The following is a 20,036-nucleotide window of genomic DNA, read 5'->3' as shown; positions in this document are numbered from 1 at the left end:
AGAAAGTTCCAAGAAATGTTGTGTCTTAGAGACCACCGTTGAAAAGCTACTAACAAGAAATATGCAACAAACTAGAATGGATAAACTTTTAAATAATGTTTCACATGCTTAAATATTGTATTGATATGTGTAACACATTGAAATAATAAGACGGCTTTTGTAATCTACGGGAAAAATAATGTATGTTTTATAAAAACGTGTATGTAACTTGCATATCAAACAGCATGTAAAAAAGAAAAGAGCAGTATTTATTACTAAACACTGTAAGTAAGCAGAGCTGTATGCAAGGAGAAAGAGGTTCAGGTATGTGCAAATCTCATTCATAAAAATTAGTTGAAATCTTTTATAAAATAAGTGTATTTTTAAAAATGTTATTTTTATATCCCCCTTTCGAAAACATCCTACCTTGTATCCCTAGCAGAAACGAAATCCTGCGTTCCTTTTCTACCTTCAGACGAATTTCGTTTCAAAGCTCTGGAGAGTAGTTGCATTGCTTTATTGCACGAATCTCATAGGGTGAATTAAATATTAGGCGATATAGTGTTGAACGAAATGGATCGAATAACTGCTATGTACCACGATCAAATAAATTGTGTTTTAATAACACCCACTTAAATATAAGTCTAATATTGTAAGAAAGGTGAAAATACTTTAATAAATTCAAATCACGAACGACATGTGAAAACTACAGAAAAGCAATGTTCTACAGAGTAAAGGATTACGCTTAATACATCATTGTTTCTTAAATTTGAGAATAATAAATAGCCTGGAACGGATGTTTATAGAAGCGGTAAGGCGAAGGCCAATCATTCTGTTAGTTTAGTCAAAATCAGCAAGAGTTAAACTTTTGATGTCTCTTCCGCTTAACTTGTTCCCTCCAGTGCAGCGCCCAGTCAAAATTTTCGGCAACTTTCGTTGATAGATCCATTTCATACTTTCATCGCAAACGAATCCGGAGTTACCTGTAAATGTAAACAATTTAAAGTTTATTACTTAGCAGAATATTTCAGACCAAAAACGTGCTTTCTAAACAGTTCAAAGCTAAGAAAATGGTTAAATAATTAAAAACTTCGAAAACGCTGGCAAAAGTTTATTTGCAAAGCAAATGTCTCTGAAAACGAAAACAGATTTCCCATAAGCTTTTTGAATACTTAACAGGTAATAAATGATGTATGATTGAGAAAGCATCGCTAGCAATGAAGATTTAACGGTTAGAAAGAAAATATACTGACACACTCTTCCGTTCATCATTGCTGTATTCTTCAAGTCCCAGTCCTGGCTGTATTTGAAATTCGCTCAACTTCCGCCCAATGATTCTGTCTAGTCTTTTTTTGGAACATTCCCCCCCCTCGGTCACCAACTATAGTGAAGAGGAAAAATAGAAAAAAAAGCTGAAAGGGCATGATTTTTAACATTTTTTACCCTGAAAACCTGCAAAAGAAGAAAAAAAAAAAAAAGCCTAATATGGCGCTAGTTTTGTTACCACCTTCAAAACTGCTGAAGTGATAAAGGCTGAAAATGCGAAAGAAATATTAACGTTAAATTAACGCCTACGTCAAATCAGCGTCGATGCAAATTAATACAAAAGAAAGATACACAATATAGCGATTATTAACGAGAACTAGGTATGTGTAAATTTATTGTTTCTGAATTTTGGAAGAAGTAATGCTTCCGCGTATATATAAAAGAGACTACGCGGTGTTACTATTTTTTTATTGTAAATCATAACTAAGTGTAATATCTTGTTTATGAACAATTTCTCTTGTAAATGCAACAATTACGCTTTCTTTACCTTTTACAGCAATTTTATGTGAGTTGCAACTGCGACGTGGAAAGTGTTCATTTAAAATTAGTACATGAAAATGTACATGTACTTATGCACATGAAAATTTAATCTGCGCTCAGTATAGTTCATGATTCAAAATTCAAAACAATCAGTTCCAAAGATGTCATGATTTAAATTAACTGGAAGAATCAAATTTTTAAACAGCATCTAATCATTTTCAAGTACGTGATTTTCAGAGACCATTACTCTGCTAAAAACTCAAATACAAGTAAACGAAATAGTAAAACTTATTGCGGACTCTCCACCGCTTAAGGGGACTCATACACCTTAAACGCCTCATGATCTTCGAATATGTGACTATTGCAAGAATTGGGATATTTTATTTATTTTAAAAGCAATTACTTCCAACTTTTTACAGCTGACTACATGATATAGCTGCTTTGGAAACTAGTAACCAGAAAGTTTGTGTTGCCACAAATATTTTTGTAATTTAATCCTCTTTGTGACAAAATATTTCGCCATGTTTCCACCTTGCGCGCATGATATTTTAAAAATGGCTAATGGTACATACTTAAAATTTGATGGAATTTTTTATATGGGCACTATTTTCTAACTGAACCAACAATCTGATGAATATTTTAATATTGAAAAAGTTTATGGACGAAAACACTACAATTTTTTTTAATAAAATACATTTTATAAACTCAAAATAAAATAAAAATTTAACATGAAATTTTTAAATTTTAGGTTCACAGTAGTTTCCAGATGTTATAAAAGCTATATATTAAATATGGAATTAAATTATGAAGCAGAATCTTTGAAACTGTGTGCGCAAGTTGGAAACATGACGAAAAATGTTGTCACAAAGCGGATTAAATTATAAAAATATTTGTGGCAACACAAACTTTCTGGTTACTATTTCAGAAAGCAGCTTCATTATGTAGTCAGCTGCAAAAAGTTGGTAGTAATTGCTTTTAAAATAAATATTATTCCAATTCATGAAACAGTCACCTATTCGAACACCTTATGGGTTTTAAGGTGTATGAGTCCCCTTAATGGAAAGAATCGCTGAAGTATTTTGAAGTATTTCCTACATTGCTCTGTACGCGCTGTACACCTGCAAGTGTAATGAAGCTGCTAAATGCATGTCTTTGTAGCTTTCCGAATATGCAGCACATACGCAAATCACTTGCTCTTAAAAAGTCTTTCGAGATGAAAGTTCATCTGTCTAAAAGCAAATGCTTGAAAATTAGGATTAATATTTTTATTCTGTAAAATCAAGTATATACCGATGAAAACTAACCAATGACTATTTACAGTAAAATAATTATCCTAGCATGTATTATTTTAACTCCATCGGAAATAAACTCAAATGTATACAATAATTATTTCTAATGAGAGATCACATCTATTAAACTAATTAATAGTTTAATAGATATAACTGAAAACTGGTAGTTCTGACTGAAGATATATGTAAAACTATATGGGATAAATAGGAAGAGTATACTGGTCCATAAAATTATGTGTCAATGACGAACATATTTTATCTACTACTCAAATCTGCGTTACTGCCAGATGCCATTTTTCTAATTGCGTTACCAAGTCACGTGGATTAAGCTTCTAGTCATATCTAATCATCTGACTTATGCCGTTTAAAAAATGAAATATAAAAATTAGACTCGTTAAAACATAAAGAAATATAATGTTTAGTTTCCTAAACTTGCTAAATCGAAAACTACACTAAGTCAAAAACTTAAAATAAGGAGAGTCATAATACGATAATAACAACGGAATGAATTAAGCAGAGGTCTCGAAGAGGACTAAAATCTGATTTTCTTACGTTCAAGGTATACTTCATTCAACTGATCCCAAATTTTGCCCCATGTGGCTTCAGGAACAGTTTTCAACTTATTTCCAGAAACATTTACACTCGTTAGGCGCGGCATGCCATCAAACATGTCTTCAGGCAATTCTTCGATTCCATTGAAGCTGTTAAAATAAATTAATTCTGTACTTAAACAATACTTAAATGCCTAAAATTAAGACTTAGGTAAAACTTTTTTATTACTATTATCAAAAACTTTGGTAATAAATATTAAACCTTTAGGTTATATAGTAGTTTATTAATACATGATAAACATAGACGCATCAGGACGAAAATTAGGAAATGATAGACTATTTCGAAGATATGATACTACGTTAATCATGAATATCAATGCGAAAAATTAAATTAGCTCGTTAGATAAACAATTGATATTGTATGTATTATTATTCAGCTTTCAACTGAATAAAAACCGATTTTCTGGACGGTGTTACCAGTATGTTGTTGAATATGAGATAACAGACAACATAAAAACTGTTTAATAAGCTAAAATGATTTTGCTCTTCAGTTGTATTAAAAAGATTAATACTCGATTTCCTTTTTATCCTCTTAACTTCAGTAAAATACTTCTGGTTTTAGTAAATTCAAAACAAACTTAAAAAAAGTAGTTTTCATTATTTACTACGTAAACTCTGTCTTCGGAATTTAAAATGCGCATTTAAGTATAGCATTCTATTGTCTACATTTTCAGATAGCATGTGATTTAACATCTGAAAACTTAAAAGAAAAAAGTGCGGTAAACTGATATGTTAATTCCTTAATTTAAACGCAGAAAGAAAATTAAACTTTAATTCTTGATATCTTATATATGAAAATCTGGTTTAATGCAATTTTTTGAAACCCGCGGCTGTATTGAAAAGATCTGAATTTGTCAATCATTGCTATGGATCAGAATTAAATTATAAATTCTGATCCTTAGCAATAATAATGAATATTTAAACTGATAAAGCAAACAAACAAAATGAATCACATAGTAGATAGTAAAAAAACATCTTATGCTATTCAGCCTGCGTCAAAACTACATACGATCAAAGATATTTCTCACTTTTTTAGATAATGATAGTTATTGACGATTCTTCCACAACAGAACGGAACAATATTTGTTCCGTCTCTTTAAAATTTGTTTCGTATAATAAAATTAAGAAAATATAAATTCATATATTTAATATTAAATTTACTGGAACATTAAGAGGTTATTTTGTATTGCATATTTTAGTATATCCTATTTTAGTATATCTGTTAAGCATTTATAAGGTATTTTCTCCTTCCTTTCCACATGCCTTCATGGAAGCATACTCAAAACATATTCAGGAAGCCCGGAGTTTAAATCCCAGCGAAGATACTGCACATTTTTCGCGTGTCTGCATCGATAAAAACCTAATAATTCGACAAGTGGCACACGAAGTAGTAGGCAATTATTCGTCACCATCAGGATTTGGCGAAGTACATATGTTACCGTGAAAGACCGAAATTGGAGAATGTCGACTTTCACCGGAGAATATCAACATTCACCAAATACGTCGGTGAAAGACCGAATATTCACTACATTCTCGTATATTCGGATCCTCACCGGTGTATGTCGACAATCACAGATATGCTCTGGTGAAAGTCGAAAAGAGAGGTCATAAAGTGCCATAATAGTTTAAGTGGTTGCAATAAATAAGATTTGAATCACATAATTTAGTAAGTTTTTTATTACTGTTATTTTATTTTCTCATTTAGAACGTACTGTATAATTAAGTAAGTTTTTAACTTCTATTATTTTCCTTTTTAATTTTGAATGTATTGTGTGTTTTAGGTTCTCATGTTCTTAAGTTCTTATTTCAAGTTTCAAGTGCGTTTATTCGCTACTGAATTACGGAGAAGAAAATATAATATTGTTATATGTTCAACATTCACCATTAGTACATGGTGAATGTCGACATTGACCGGTTAAGTCAGAAATAAGAGTATTTGGAAAATATTTCGGACATACACCAAGAGACTATGTGAATGTTGATATTCACCGGTGAAAGTCGACATTCTCTAGATTTCGGTGTTTCACCGTAACATATATAAGGTATTTTCTCCCTTCTTACCGCATGCCTTAGAGGTATAACTGGAAAGACTCTTGAAGCGTATTCGCGAGGTCCAGAGTTCGAACGGCACTGCACATTTTTCACGGCACTGCACATTTTCATTTGTACAAGTATTTCTGCACTACCACCTAATTAATTTTTCATTCCTCTCTGCTCTCCAGTAAAATGTACTAAATATACGAACATATGTCATTTGTATATAACTATTTCTGCATTACCACCTAATCGAAATCCTACATGTTAGAAACTTAGACACACTGGACTTCAAAAACACCGTAAATTCAAAATTATTCCTAATGTGCTAATCAAAATAGTTCATTCAACTTTTGTATTGCCTGGACAGCTCAACTTTTAATTACATGCGTATAACTAGCATTTGCTTTAACTGAGTTTAATCCTACTTTGTTAGCTTACCTTTAAACATTTCATTCATACTTCAAGAATTCATCGTTTCCAATTATGCAAGCGTGTACTTTTACTTTAACGCACAGATTTACTCTTGCAATACTAAACTGTTAAACATGCTTCATACAACATTGACAATACATCACATTGAGAAAATTCTACACAGTTTGCACTTTACAGCACATGCCCATGAGTTGCTCAAAGTTTTTTGATAATTTCGCAAACTTCCTCAAAAATTAGTCTCTTGGACTGAAATCAAAATTTCTATTTTTAGATTAAACGTAAAATCATTGCGCTTAAATGCCTAATTAAAGGTCAAAAGCTTCTTGCTGTGCAACAAAACTGAAATGAGCTTGCTTGAGGTAAAACTTAATAGCAACCGTTGGGCACTTTTAGATATAAAACAAAAGCCGAATATGCGTAGAAAATAAATTTCACTTAGTTTTTGCTTCTCTGGTGGTTATTCATCCTCTTGGCGATGAATTCCTTCAAAATGATGGGGAAATACTCGCCCGCTGCACTCGAATTCGTCTCCTGGGATATGGTTCACCTACTGCCTGGACTGGTAATTTTCTTTTCGGAGCCCTCTCCTGGTACCTCTTGAACTTATTTTGTCGTTGAGGGAACTGCTTACAGAGCCCGCTTCCTAGTTTGTTGGTTAATTGGAGCCGTAGCATGGTTGCTATAAATTTTCTTCCGTTGCTATGAAGCTTATTCTGCCTGGCGTTTCGGCCATACAGCTTGCCGTGAAGAGCCGTCAGTGACATTTGGATTCGGAACTTGGAGCCATTTGCATTAATCTCTCACCTGGCGCTGGTCCGTTGGTTGCGCTCCGGATCCCACAGATCGTCTTACTTTACGCTCCCTCTTTAGCACTCTGTTGGTTCTTGAGTCTAGCCCCTCTTTCTTCTCGGGTTCATTTCCTCTTGAATCTTCAACCACCAGCTTTTTTCTTCTCTTCTCCCTTATTTGTGGTATTCTGTTTTTTTTTCTTCCAAAAATTTGCGCTTCCGATGTAGATGGAAGTTTTGTAACCTCCCTTGGTGGCACTGCCTTTCCGCTAGCCTGTGATTCCAGCAAAATATCTCTTAGCAAAATATCTCTTAAAAGAGGCATGTCATTTCGTCCATAGTTCAAATGATCAGTATTTGCAACCAGCTCTTCCACATTTCCTTTTATAAAGTAAATTACCGCTTCCTTGATGCGTTCAATTACAGATGAGCCTTCAAATTTTGGGCAACATTTTCCGATTTTATCTTCAGTTGACATGATAAAGAATATTTAACTTTCTCTCTCCCTCTAAAATTAACCTCCCTTCGTTTTATATCACAATATAATTTTTGCTTTCTTCTTGCAGTATCCGAACTCTGGACAACTTCTTCGACTTACTTTTGAATATCCGCCATTTTAAATCCTCTTTTGAATGAAAAATAGTTTATGCAAAGAAGTAAGGAATTTTCTTCTAAGAAACAGTTCTGCTGCGTTTTCCCTATAGTACCTTATTTAGCCGTCTTCAAAGCAAATGCTAATTCTCTGAAGTAGTAATCCCAGCACATGTGATAGATTTTTTACATAGCTAAGTATAATCTTAACTATATTCTTATTTACCTGTTGTGCTATGTTTCACTGGGGCCGATAAAGTAACAATTTTCAATACCACCTGCCAAGCCCTGTGCATAGTCCCTCGAATATTTGATTATCGAATTGTTTTTCGTTATCCAAAATTACTTTTAATGGTGTTCTATATTTTAATACATATGTATTTGAAAAAGCATTTTTCCGAAGGTTCTTTTGAGGAAAACCTTCGGAATTTCTACCCACTTTGAAAAAGGGTTCACGATAACGAGGAACTATCTATTTGTATTGCTTCACTACATGGGTACTAGATTAATAAGTCAGTTCCTAATAATTAATTTGGTAAAGTGGCTTTTATGCTATTTAGATACCCAGCCATGCAATAATTAACATCGTTATCTAATTGGTAAATATGGCATGCCTTGATATACTGATTTAGAAACTGATGCAGTACCACTTTTCTTATGCCAAGATGGCCCGACGTTGTCAATCATGCAATTTCTGCGAAATGCTCAACTTTAAACTAGCCGGAATAACCAGTTTTAATTCATTATTTTCGTTAGTTGTTTTTGCATAAAACAAGAGATTATCAATGATCTCATAGTTCGCGGCTCTGTTTAATAGTCGTAATGTCCTGATGCTCTAAATGGTCAGGATCTTCTAACTAGGCATAAATATTTTTAAATTCGGTGTCCGTTTGTAATTCAGAAGTAACATTCTCACAACATTCAAGAATTTTAGCGGTTAACATAGCACACTGGAGTCTGTTCCCCTCTTTATCTAATTTTATTCTTGATAAATCATCAGCCATTGCATTTTCTTTTTTTGGCGTTTGTTTAATAATCAGATTAAATTCTTGCAATTTAAGGGCCCATATAATAAGTTATGGAGATAAAGTTTTACTGGAATACAAACGACCCATTTTGAGCACAGCGCCAACTGCGTAATCTGAGGCACCCCCTGCGATTACGGGTGGGGGGAGTATTTCCATTGTCAATGCTGTGGCTCACAATTTGAGTTTGGAATGGATTCTCGATAAATAATTTAAATAAATGATTTACTAAGTGTTCCAACTTGTTTTTATCTTCAGTCTGTAGGTGAGTTAAGTTAATTTTCGGAGGGTGTGCTTCTTTTTCCCCCAGTTCCTTCATCTCCAGCTGCACTGTGGCTTACTGAAAATTTATTCCACCTTTAACAAATCCCTCCCTAAAATTACCGAGGCCTGTAGATTTTTACAACGAAAAAGCCCTATCTTCTGCTGCTCGTTCTTTTTTTCACGTGTGACATTTCCTAAGCATGTATACTGCTTGCCTTGATTCAGACTTAGGGATACTCCTTTCTGCGAATGCGGAGAGGAAGGCGACACGGACCATTATTACTTCCATTGTGTACATACAAGAACCTGGCACTTGAAGAAACCAGCGGACTGTGCCTGGGCAATGTGGACGACTAACACACTCAAAAACAGAATAGCACTTGATAAAATAGAGAAAATCTCAGAACACTGCCTAAGCAGAAACAACCGTGGATAATATTATAATGTTTCAAAAGTTCAGAACTTAAAGCAGATAACCAGAATAACGCTTAGTGCCTTGCAGTTAACAATATGTAAAAACTATTATTAGTTTATAATATTCAACCTTGTTACTCTGGAGTCTTTCCTGCCGTGATGGTATATAATTCCGTTTGGTTCATGTTCGTGGTCGGAAGCCATCATAGCGGTGCACTCACTCACTCACTCACTCACTGCTTGCCTTGGGCGGCAGTAACTTTTGCCCCGCAATCTGAAACTTCCTATACCTTTTGAAGTATTCCCGGAAACAATTCTCCGCTAGGAAATTGCACAGAGCCCTGGTGTATAACAGTTCTCTTTCTCTGAAACATTATTTAACAACATTTATATTACAGGCAGAGCCAAAGTTTTTATTACTACCGTATTTAATTGAATTCTAGAGGGATTTTCTTGTCTCCCGGGTTACTGTACCCTTTTATTTCAGCACCCCTGATTTGTTTAAATTATGCTTGCTTTTTTCCCCCTGTTTCCTCTTTTGCCCTTTCTCTTGGCGATCACCATTCGCAGTTGAAAATTTTTCTCTCATTTCAAAACGTTTATTTCTATTAAACCGTGGCCTGCCTTATGGGTTTGATCCATTAAATTGCCCATTCGATCTCTGGCCATATTCTGCTGCAAGCTTTCAGCAACCCTCCTGCTTTCAAACTTTACCGCGAGATCAAACAAACTCTGGAGAGTGCTCGGATTTCTTAACTCAAAGAAATCTTGAATTTACGTTAACCTGGTTCGCCTAATAATAATTTGCCAATGCATTTGTAACAATTCAGTGCCTGTCCTCTTAATGCCGCGGTTGCTATCGTAAACGTTTGAACTTCTGGTCCCGGATAATGTAAACAATGCAAATATAGGTGTTCAAAAAAAGTGATTAGCGAACTTCTTCCATCAAAAGTCACTACGGGTATCATTTATGCCCGCATTGTGTCTACGACGAAGCCAAATCCCTCCATGGGACTAACTGGTCCCGGTGGAGTTCAGAACTTTGAAGGATCAGACTAAAAGCTGAACTTCCTTGCGACATGATCCGCTATTTGTTCTGGCGCCACTATAAGGTCTGAAGTCTTTTCCTATTGTAAAATGTGACTAACTTTTTGACAGACATTAAGGACGTATCGCTTAGTCTAAAAAGTAAGAACAGAAACTTGCAAAGGGCGTAATAGACCCTTATATTTTAAACTCAGTAAGTTAAAAGAAGGCATTCCTGGTGCTTATAAAAATCCGTCAGCACTTAGGGAGAGAACGCAAAGTAGAAATTTAAATAGCTAATAGCCAAAGGCTACACAGATTAATTTACGCGAAGTTGGCTCTGAGCTTCACCAGCGTGAATTTAACTATCGGCAAGAAATAATGTAACGCCAGCCTTCAAGCCGCGGAACACGCTCTGACTTAATAGTCCTAAAACTCCACTAAACATCCCTCCACATTCTTGGAGGGAAAACGGAAAAGAAGTGACAGTGAAGATTCAGAACAAAATAAATGGTTATGTAAATTAAATAAAACTCACAACGTATCTAAAATAAAAATGTCATTTTGAAAAAGGTTTCTGATGTTAAGAGATTATATGATGCGCATTTCTTTGGAGATAACTATGAATAAATATTGATCAATATAACTTTTTTCAAATTGAAAATCTTCACGGAATCTTATATTATTCGGTGTCCAGAAAACATTAATAAGCTTCAGTAACGGCACATAGCCACTCGTTATATTATTTACATAAATTAAAAATGAAAAATATTTGGGCTTTAATGAATTTGTTTACGATTATCGAATTATAATTTTAAAGTAAATAAAGCTTTATCAAAACATTAATAACGTTTTTTTAGACTTTAAAAACTCATAAATTAATTTCGGCATACAAAATGTAACAAAATTTTAAATAAATACAGTAGTAAATCACAAAAGAATCTCATTGAATGGTATCTAAGGGGAGGTGGGAATCAATAACGAATTATTCTAATTTATTTATTAATCTCATTGCAAACTGAAAATGACACCAAATATCGCAAATTTTGAAATTACATATCGATCAGCTTTTGTCGTACGGGAATCAAACTTTAGTGTTTTATTTTTTTAACGAGTATAAATTTCCCTTGTTATAAGTATAGGGACTAAAGGAACGTATAAAAAGTAAAATTTCGTATTTTATGCAAAGTAATCTTTTTAATTCAGAAGTCAAACAACAAAAATCAGCGTTTTATTCGGCGTGTTATTGTGTCTTAATCTTTTTAATTTCAACATAAAAATTATATCAGTCTCTGCGTAATTTAAAACGTTTTCTGAAATTGGTGTATATGTCTAAGACCAATGGTTGCGAAAATAAAGACCAGATAAGGACTTTTGCGGGCACGGTATATAATCATATCTTTATATTTGTCGGGAGTAAAGAGGTAAAAACAAAAAGAAGTGGATAAAAAAGTACATTAAAGAGCTAACTGGTTAGTTAAATAAAAAGGCCTTATAAAATACTTATATAAAAATAGCAGGTTCATACAATAATTTGAAATTACTTTTAGATAAGTATTATTCTTTTCCTATAAGTATTATTCTTTTCCTATAAGTATTATTCTTTTCCTATAAGTATTATTCTTTTTCAATTACTATTATTTTTACCAATAACAAAATGCATTAGGGAAACACATTTAATGGTGAATTAAAAATCCAGTTGTAGAGTCATTAGGTTATTTGGAAGCAGAAAGATGAAAAATATGCAACCGCCTTCGCCGGGAATCGAACTACGGACCTCTGGAATACCGGCAAGCGTGCTACCGTTACACCACGAAGGCACTCTAGGGAAGTGGTAGAAATACCTTATACAGTAAGAAAGAATAGAAAGAATATCTTTGATATAGTCGCATAGATTTAACATATAGAAGCAACTGGATTTAATGGATGTAAATAGATTTGATTCTATGTGATAGATAATTATAGAGTGAAAACATAAAAATATTTCTTCTTATTTAAATTTTTCTCTTATGCAGTACGTACCTCATTTCTAGAAGTTCCAGTTTGTTAGCAGGATTCGGGAACATGGATCTAGCTACTTTCTTAAACCTATTATCACCCAGCCATATTTGTTTCATATTAACCAAAGAAGCAAAAGCTTTGTCTCCAAGCTCTTCTATATCATTTGCTTCTAACATCAACTGCTCCAAAGACACAGGTCCTCCTTCAAACCAGTCATTGCCAAGCCTTTTTATGTCATTTGCTTCAAAGTATAAATCCTTCAACTTTTTAAGATGGCCAAGAGGAAAGGTTTCTAAATCTTTCTTTCTTTTGTCAACACTTCCATATACATATATGTTTTTCAAAGAATTTTCCAAGCCGGTGAAAGGCCTGTCACCGAAAGATCCTATCTTACAATTTTCGAAATGAAGATTTACGGACTGGAAACCTTCGAAGAAATTAGATGGTATATCTCCAAGGTTGGATTTCCAGAATGCGAATGAAAGATTTTGTCCTTTGATGTTTTTCATGACATCGCTTATCTTTTGTAGACTGCCCAGTCCTTCACAATCAATAGAGGTAAGCAAGCCGTCATTGGTACAGAAACATGGATAAAAGTTCTGGCTAGGTGGACATTTCGGCACATCAGCTAAGATTACAGATGCTGTACCAAATATTCCGAAAAATGTCAAAAACCACATACTGAATGGCTTTCCCGACCTGAAGAAGAAAATAAGACAGAAATATCAGTGTTGCCTTTTAAAACGAAGTATTCACATTAAAACAAAATGTGCGATTAATACCTTTCTGCAGGTATGATGAATTTGTTTACATTAAAACAATTGGAATATCATTTTTCATAATTACGGTTAAATTTTTAAATGCTACCTTTCGCTGAGTTTTGCTAAATATTAAAAATATCTGTAATAGTTTTTCCTAAATGTACAAGTTATTAATTAGACCACCACCCTAATTAATTAAGTTATAAAAATAAAAAAAGCATTTAACCTTAGCAAATTTTCAAGTTTTGTGGCCGAAAACAAAAAAAAAAAATTTAATTTCATTCATACGTGTACATTGTATGTATGTAACATATAGTATATGTGTGTGTGTGTGTAATAATTTTCTTTTCTTTTCTTTTCCATTGATAATAGAGCAGCCATCTACTGGGTTTACTTAGCTTTTCGGCCAAAAGCCCCATTATCAGAAATATGTTAGAACTTTACGCTTGTGTCAAATCCGCCAGCATGATTTGCCAGCAGTATCCGCCAGTATGAGTATCTAAAGATGGAAACTTGTTGGCCAAGTGGTCTAGCAGGGTAGGAGGACATGCGATATGTTCAGACAACTTCAAAATGGTTAATACAATTTACACAGATACGTTATTATAAAGATATTAAAGCTATCCTATATACATATATACAGATACTAAACACAGATACATATATAAAGATACTAAACTCAGATATATACAGACATAGGTAAACATTTTTGATAAATAGGTAACCGTTTTTGCTTTTAACTTATTATGTTCCATTTCTTGAATTTTCTCCTGTTTTCCCTGTCAATTAGTTTTTACAGACTGTTAATAAATTATTTTCGAATTTCTCTCTTTATTCTTCCGCAACTTAAAATTAAAATAAAAAATTTAAAGAAATTACTTTCTTAATTGAAAAATCAGTATTATTATTTTTTTCCATTTTTGCCTTAAACAGTCAAAACCTAGCTGGATAAAATTAAATTAAAACAACAGTACTTTAAAAAAAACACGCAGCGTGTGCAAAATGCAGCAATAAATGTGTCGATAACATCTACGCATGAAAAAGTTTAAAATATTTCATCTAAAAAGTATGAAAATGTATAGAAAAAAATAAAAATTATTTTCACAAGCTAGCCTAGGATCATGTTAAACTTATAAGTGCCTCAAGCTTTTAAATTTTTGAATATTTAAAAATGAACGATTTCAAAATATAAATTGTTAATCATAAACAAATTAAACAATGTCTCGCCAGCTATCGGATTAAGCTTATTACAGTACCAAAGTGTTAAGTAAGCATGATTTCGACCGAGCGTATATTCTAAACCAAAATATAAGACATGATATTAGATCTTAATTTTAAACAGTTGGCGATCGAGGTGTAAGAATGTGCACTCTCACACTATAAGCCCTTCAGAAAAACTTTACTTAATCAAACAAATATTATAGGCATTTCAAATGGTATTTAACAATAACTTAAAAAAAACTTTCTTAATTTCAAATTTCCAACTACTGTATTAGTCTACGGAAAAACACTATTTCAAAATACGACAGTACAATTCTAACCGTCATACGCCGCTTAATTAAATTCAAAATTAACATAAATAAATCCGAAAATGATGTTCCAGTCTGAAAAAAAATATCCAATATAGTTCCAGTCTTATATACTAAATTCCTTACGTTCATATAACAACTTCCAAGCAGATTTTTCATTACTACATTTCATGAAAGGAAAATTTAAAGCTCTATTTCGGAAACTATTATGTGGATGTAAACAAATTTGTATGTGCGACTGGAACGGTACTGGACATTCTTTTTTGGCAATGGAAATTTATTTTCGGATTAGTTTTATTAATTTTATCTACTCATGTAATGCATGCTTTTATTTTGTTTATGGCTTAGTAGAGCCTCATCGGCAAGCGACGGTATGATAGCTGCTGTCATATTTGGCAATTGTATTTTTCTTAAACTTACACTACTCGACATTGAAAATGCAACACTAAGAAGGAGTGGCCCGAGAATTATGCAAATTTCATGGTAGACGCATGTCACCGCGTTATGCAAATCAAGTGAAATGCGTAGCTCTCCAGCTCACTTTGAAGAAGATATAAGGGAAGGATCTGAAGAATGCTCAATTTTGTGCCATTATTTCTGCTAAGGAAATTCTGGTAGAAAATTTGTTTTTGTCTTAGATGACGCTTGTAATAGCAGAGAATGCCAGGCCATCGTCAATGGAGGCACTTCCAGCAAACAGACGATTTTATGAGGGGCATGGTGATCGGAATGAGAAGGGCAAGATGGTCGATACTGCAAATATAAGTTAACGCACACCTGAACGCGTCCACAGTGCACGGGCTATGGCAACGATGGCTGGAACAAGGAAATGTGGCAAGTTCGAAGGGGTGCCGTTGAGGCCAGAGTGACGTCAGCATGCGTGGATGGACACATCCGCCGACAAGCGGTGCCGCACCCGCAAGACACGTCTACCTCTAACCGAACCATTTGCCGTCGATTTGTGGCTAGTGGCCTGTACTCTTGGCGTCCCTTAAGAAGACTGCCATTGACCCCACATCGTAGACGCCGACGTCTGCAATGGTGCCGAGCTTGAGCGATATGGACTACAGAATGGCACAGGATCGTGTTCTCAGATGAGTCACGCTTCTGTTTCTCCAATGATAGTCGCCGCGTACAAGTGTAGCTTCGATATGGAGCAGATCCAATCCGGTAGCAACTGTGGAACGTCCCACCTCGCGACAACGCAGCATCATGGTTTGGGGCGCAATTGCGTACGATTCCAGGTCACCTCTAGTTCGTATTCAGAGCACTGTGACGGCCCAATGATATGCGGATGATGTGACACTCTCCTAGTTTCAGATGAGGCGTGCTGACAAAGGGCAAAAATAAACAAATTATATAAGAAAAAATTGTTAATAATAATTAATTCAGGCCAACCTTCGTAGTTATTCGTTAATTCGAGCCATTCCTCAGGGCAACCTTCGTAGTCTCATTACTCTGTACCTAGACGTATTGCTTAGTGTATCGCCCTTCAAGCTAGTCCTACAACCTACTGAGCAAACACTGTTTTCTCTCTGTATTATGCATACCATTTCGAAATAAAGATCACTTATTGTTCGCTGCTGTCTCTCTCTGTTTGCCGAGTTTCATAACTTTCTGGCCACTCCTTCTTGGTGTTGCATTTTCAGCGTCGAACAGTGTACATACGAGTTTGAACTTGGGTATGTTTGTGAGTGTTTATTTTTGATTTTTGATTTTTATTCCTTTATTTCTTATATATATTTATCTTGCGGAATGGCTTTAATGTATGTACGATTAAGTTAAAATATTCTGAAAAGTGTATAGTGGATGGTGCATTTCCTTATGCTTTTAACTCCAGTTTAGTTACTCGTTATATGGTAAAGCTCACGAGGGTTATCTATCTATGACTTAACCGCTATTGTATGAAGGAAGATCTAATGCACGTCATATGTTTTGGCTTAGAATGTGTACACGGTGGAAACGTTGCACATTTAATAATTTTGTACTTTAATAAATTTAATCCGATTGCTGACTAGACAATTCCTGAATTAATTATTATTAACAATTTTTTCTTATATAATTTGTTTATTTTTTTAAACTTAAAACTATTTTCATAATGCGAATTAAAATATAGGCACTTGTAAGTGAGCATGATCGGGCATTGTTAATGCAAATTAACTTTATTTTTATATATATTTCAATATTTTGGAACACAAATGCTTTAGTTTTCATTTATATGTTCATATTTTAGTCTTAATGCATGATTTCACGCAAAATTGCATCCATTTAATCCTTGCATGAAAATTAAAAAATAATGTTTTCATATTACGTTTCAATTTTCATGCATACATTAATTACAAATCCAGAAATAAAAGCATTTATAATAACGAAGGAAAATCACAAAAATGGTCTAATATTTATATAAGCTTTAAAAAGTATCTGTACTGATATAAATATAGTGGTTATTTTAATTAATTTGAATAGTGGTTATTTTAATTAATTTGAATAGTGGTTATTTTAATCAACCTGTTTTCGAAAAGAAAGTATTTTGATAATTGAAGACGTTCTTTCTACTTTCTGCTCAATGTACTGGCATTTGCTCAATTTGGGTTTGCATAGTTTCAAAAATAAAGTATTATAGCTTCAACGCAAAATTAATTTGAAAAAATAAATCAGTAATGAAAATACTAATACAATTGTTAAAGGAAAACTATTTTATGAAACTGTTTTCAATATTAAGAAAGTTGCTTTCAATGTTTTTAATTCCTTCGATCTACAAATCGAGGTTTTCGTCAATGAAATTTCTGAACTCAAAATATAAGTCTAATAATACTGAAGAAAATTTATATACTGAACTCAGATAAACACAACAGCACTATTGAAAAAGATAGTCAGAAATGAAAGCTCCAAAATAGCTTACTAATTCCTTTTCTCCTAATGAAATAATGTTTTTCGTATTAATTGCAGTTATTGTTGAGGTAATATATTTATTGATTGTGATTCTTGTTGTAATCATGATACTTATTTTTGTTAAATAAAATATATAACTAAAATACGCCTTTTGTTTGTTCTTTAAGAGTATTATTTATGAGACTTCTACGAAATTTGACTATAATTACGTGTATGCTGTAACAGTACTTCAATAGAATAACGTTGTTGTTATATAGCATTGGAAAAACACTAAATACAATTGAAATAATACCCACAGAAATTTTCATGATCTTATTGCTCATAACGGAAAAGAAAGAGAAATGATAAATTGAGCTTTGATTAATTTTTTATAAAAAATATTTGCAAAAAAACAATTGATGGGCAGTATTTTAAGTACTTCCATGTCACACAAATACTTTACACTTACAAACAACCTTGCCTTCGATACGGCAGCCAGTGTCGCTAACCAGATCCTAACACTGGTGACATAAATTAAAGAAAGATGAGAGAATCTATTGTTTTTTCTCAGTATGGATATGCTCAACTAGTGCGTAGTTCTCTTTCACTTAACTCTTTTGAAATATTTTTAGTAAGCCCGAAAACAACATTTTTTCATTCTTTATTCCTACTTCATAATATGGAAGGAAGTAAGCATAATAAAGAAAGTTGGAAAACTTTCTTTATTATTCCTACTGCATATTTATTGCAATACTAAGTACATATTTTGTGTGAATCAAACAGGAAATAAAATAAAAATAATTCTTGCAGTTCTCAACTATAACTCAAAATAGTATTAATATCTTAGTAAAAAAACTGTGTAATGTTTTGTCCCACCTGATAAACACACAACTAAAAATAATTCTTGCGGTTTTCAAATACACTTCAAAATGATTTAAAATATTGCCAGATGCCTATATTATTAAGCATAAAAGAATAATTTCCTAGTAAACCAAGAGTGTCATGAGATGTTCCATCTCAACACTAATCTAAAACGTTACACGAAAAAAAAAAAAAAAAAAAAAAACTTGTGCTTGATGCAAAGTGGTGAAAAAAGACCGAGAAACTTCTTATTCGCCTGATTCTTTGTGTATATATTGCAAAGGGTATTATAAAGCTCGCCTGTAGAAGAGAAAATGCTGAATTATACCAAGCTTGAGACAAATTTTAAAAATGTAGATAATTAAAACATATATGTATTATTAAATAATATATATATATATAATGTCCTAAAGATAATAATTCCGCATCCTGAAGTACGAGATTGTTTCATATAATGTTCTGTTGTTAGCTTTGTGTTTCTCGTTACGATGAAAAAAATACAGTAACTCAGAATCAGAATTAAATGCTCAAGTAACTCAGTAACTCTGAATTAAATGCAATGAATTTATACTCATGACAGTAAGTTTGGTAGTTCATTTTATTTCTTTCATTTTTTTTTACTTTATTTATTGAAATCGGTCAGACTAGTGAGAAATCTGTTCAAATGTGTAAGGATTAAAGAATACCTAAGAGTCCACATATTTCTGAACTTCGTTTTACTATATTTATAGCATAGATTAAGTGCCCGAATTACGGGCATTGTAATCTTTCAAAGATCTTAATGAAGATTTTGAAGAGTTACTTCAGAAACTAGGTAACCCAACACGTAAATCTTTCATTAACTCATTTAGAATTTACTATCGTGACATTCTCCAAAAGCTAAAGAACTTTAATGAAGATTAAGATGAAATATTTCACCCCCTCCCATTTTGGCTTTAAAGGAGTATTGTCAGAGGAGATGAAATATTTTATTAATGTGAGGTTATTAATGAATTTTTCGAGAGAAATGATAGTTTGTTGAAGAGGCAAGAGAAAATTTTTGGCTGTTATTAACGAATATTTATTAAATTTCAGTTAATTTTGTTAAAATTACATGTGCAAAGGCTTTATTTTTCTTGTAAAAACCATTTTCTCTCGACTAGATTTTGACATACCAAATTTTCTAGCTGTTTTACAAAGATGTTAAGTATTGCATCTTATATGATATAAGCAAAATATGTTGTACAAGTCTAAAAGTGAACAAAAAGGTAAAGGTAACATTCCGTCTTTGTTAGTTTGATTATTTATTCAAAGGCATTAAAATGAATGCAGTAGTTAATAAAATCAGGCCTTAAAATAAAAAAATAACAAAGAAGATATGTAACATACAGAAAGACTTACCGCTAGGACAAAAGACAATTTAGAATTCAATTGGGAAGAATAATGCAAACGAAATCATTTATATCTCAAACAACATTAACATTGACAGATGCTGATATTCCCACCTAAGTAGAAGTATAACTGATAAACACTTAATCCTGAGAAGGATGATCACTGTTTCAATTCTAACCCTAGTTCCTTTGGGTATTCTGCGCTTGAAATTCTGACTGAAACACTTGAAGGCATTCTTTGCTTACATAAATTTCAGTAGGCGGAACAAAAGGGAGGCTTCTCACAATGAAACATCATTAAAACTGTGGGTTATGTCAGACTTGAAAGAATACCATGCTCGCTTTTTAACTGTATTTTTGGGATCTGCCATTATCTCAGCT

General features: G+C 33.1%; 1 protein-coding gene across 1 annotated transcript; it reads right to left on the bottom strand.

The window, feature by feature from the left end:
• Window positions 1–629: 629 nt before the first annotated feature.
• On the bottom strand, window positions 630–19,790 carry LOC118181998 (uncharacterized). The gene is made up of 4 exons (XM_035351251.2): window positions 19,666–19,790; window positions 12,285–12,962; window positions 3,627–3,775; window positions 630–962 (listed from the first exon to the last, which is right to left on the bottom strand). Exons 2-4 carry the CDS (start codon window positions 12,941–12,943, stop codon window positions 820–822), a joined length of 951 nt encoding a protein of 316 aa, XP_035207142.1. The 5' UTR covers window positions 12,944–12,962; window positions 19,666–19,790; the 3' UTR covers window positions 630–819.
• Window positions 19,791–20,036: the final 246 nt, after the last annotated feature.

Source organism: Stegodyphus dumicola, chromosome X2 (genome assembly GCF_044657685.1).
Source record: "Stegodyphus dumicola isolate Sdum_Otavi_A_Nest chromosome X2, ASM4465768v1".
Taxonomy (NCBI): domain Eukaryota; kingdom Metazoa; phylum Arthropoda; class Arachnida; order Araneae; family Eresidae; genus Stegodyphus; species Stegodyphus dumicola.
The sequence above is the reverse complement of the archived record's forward strand: the minus strand, read 5'-3'. Positions and strand labels throughout refer to the sequence as shown.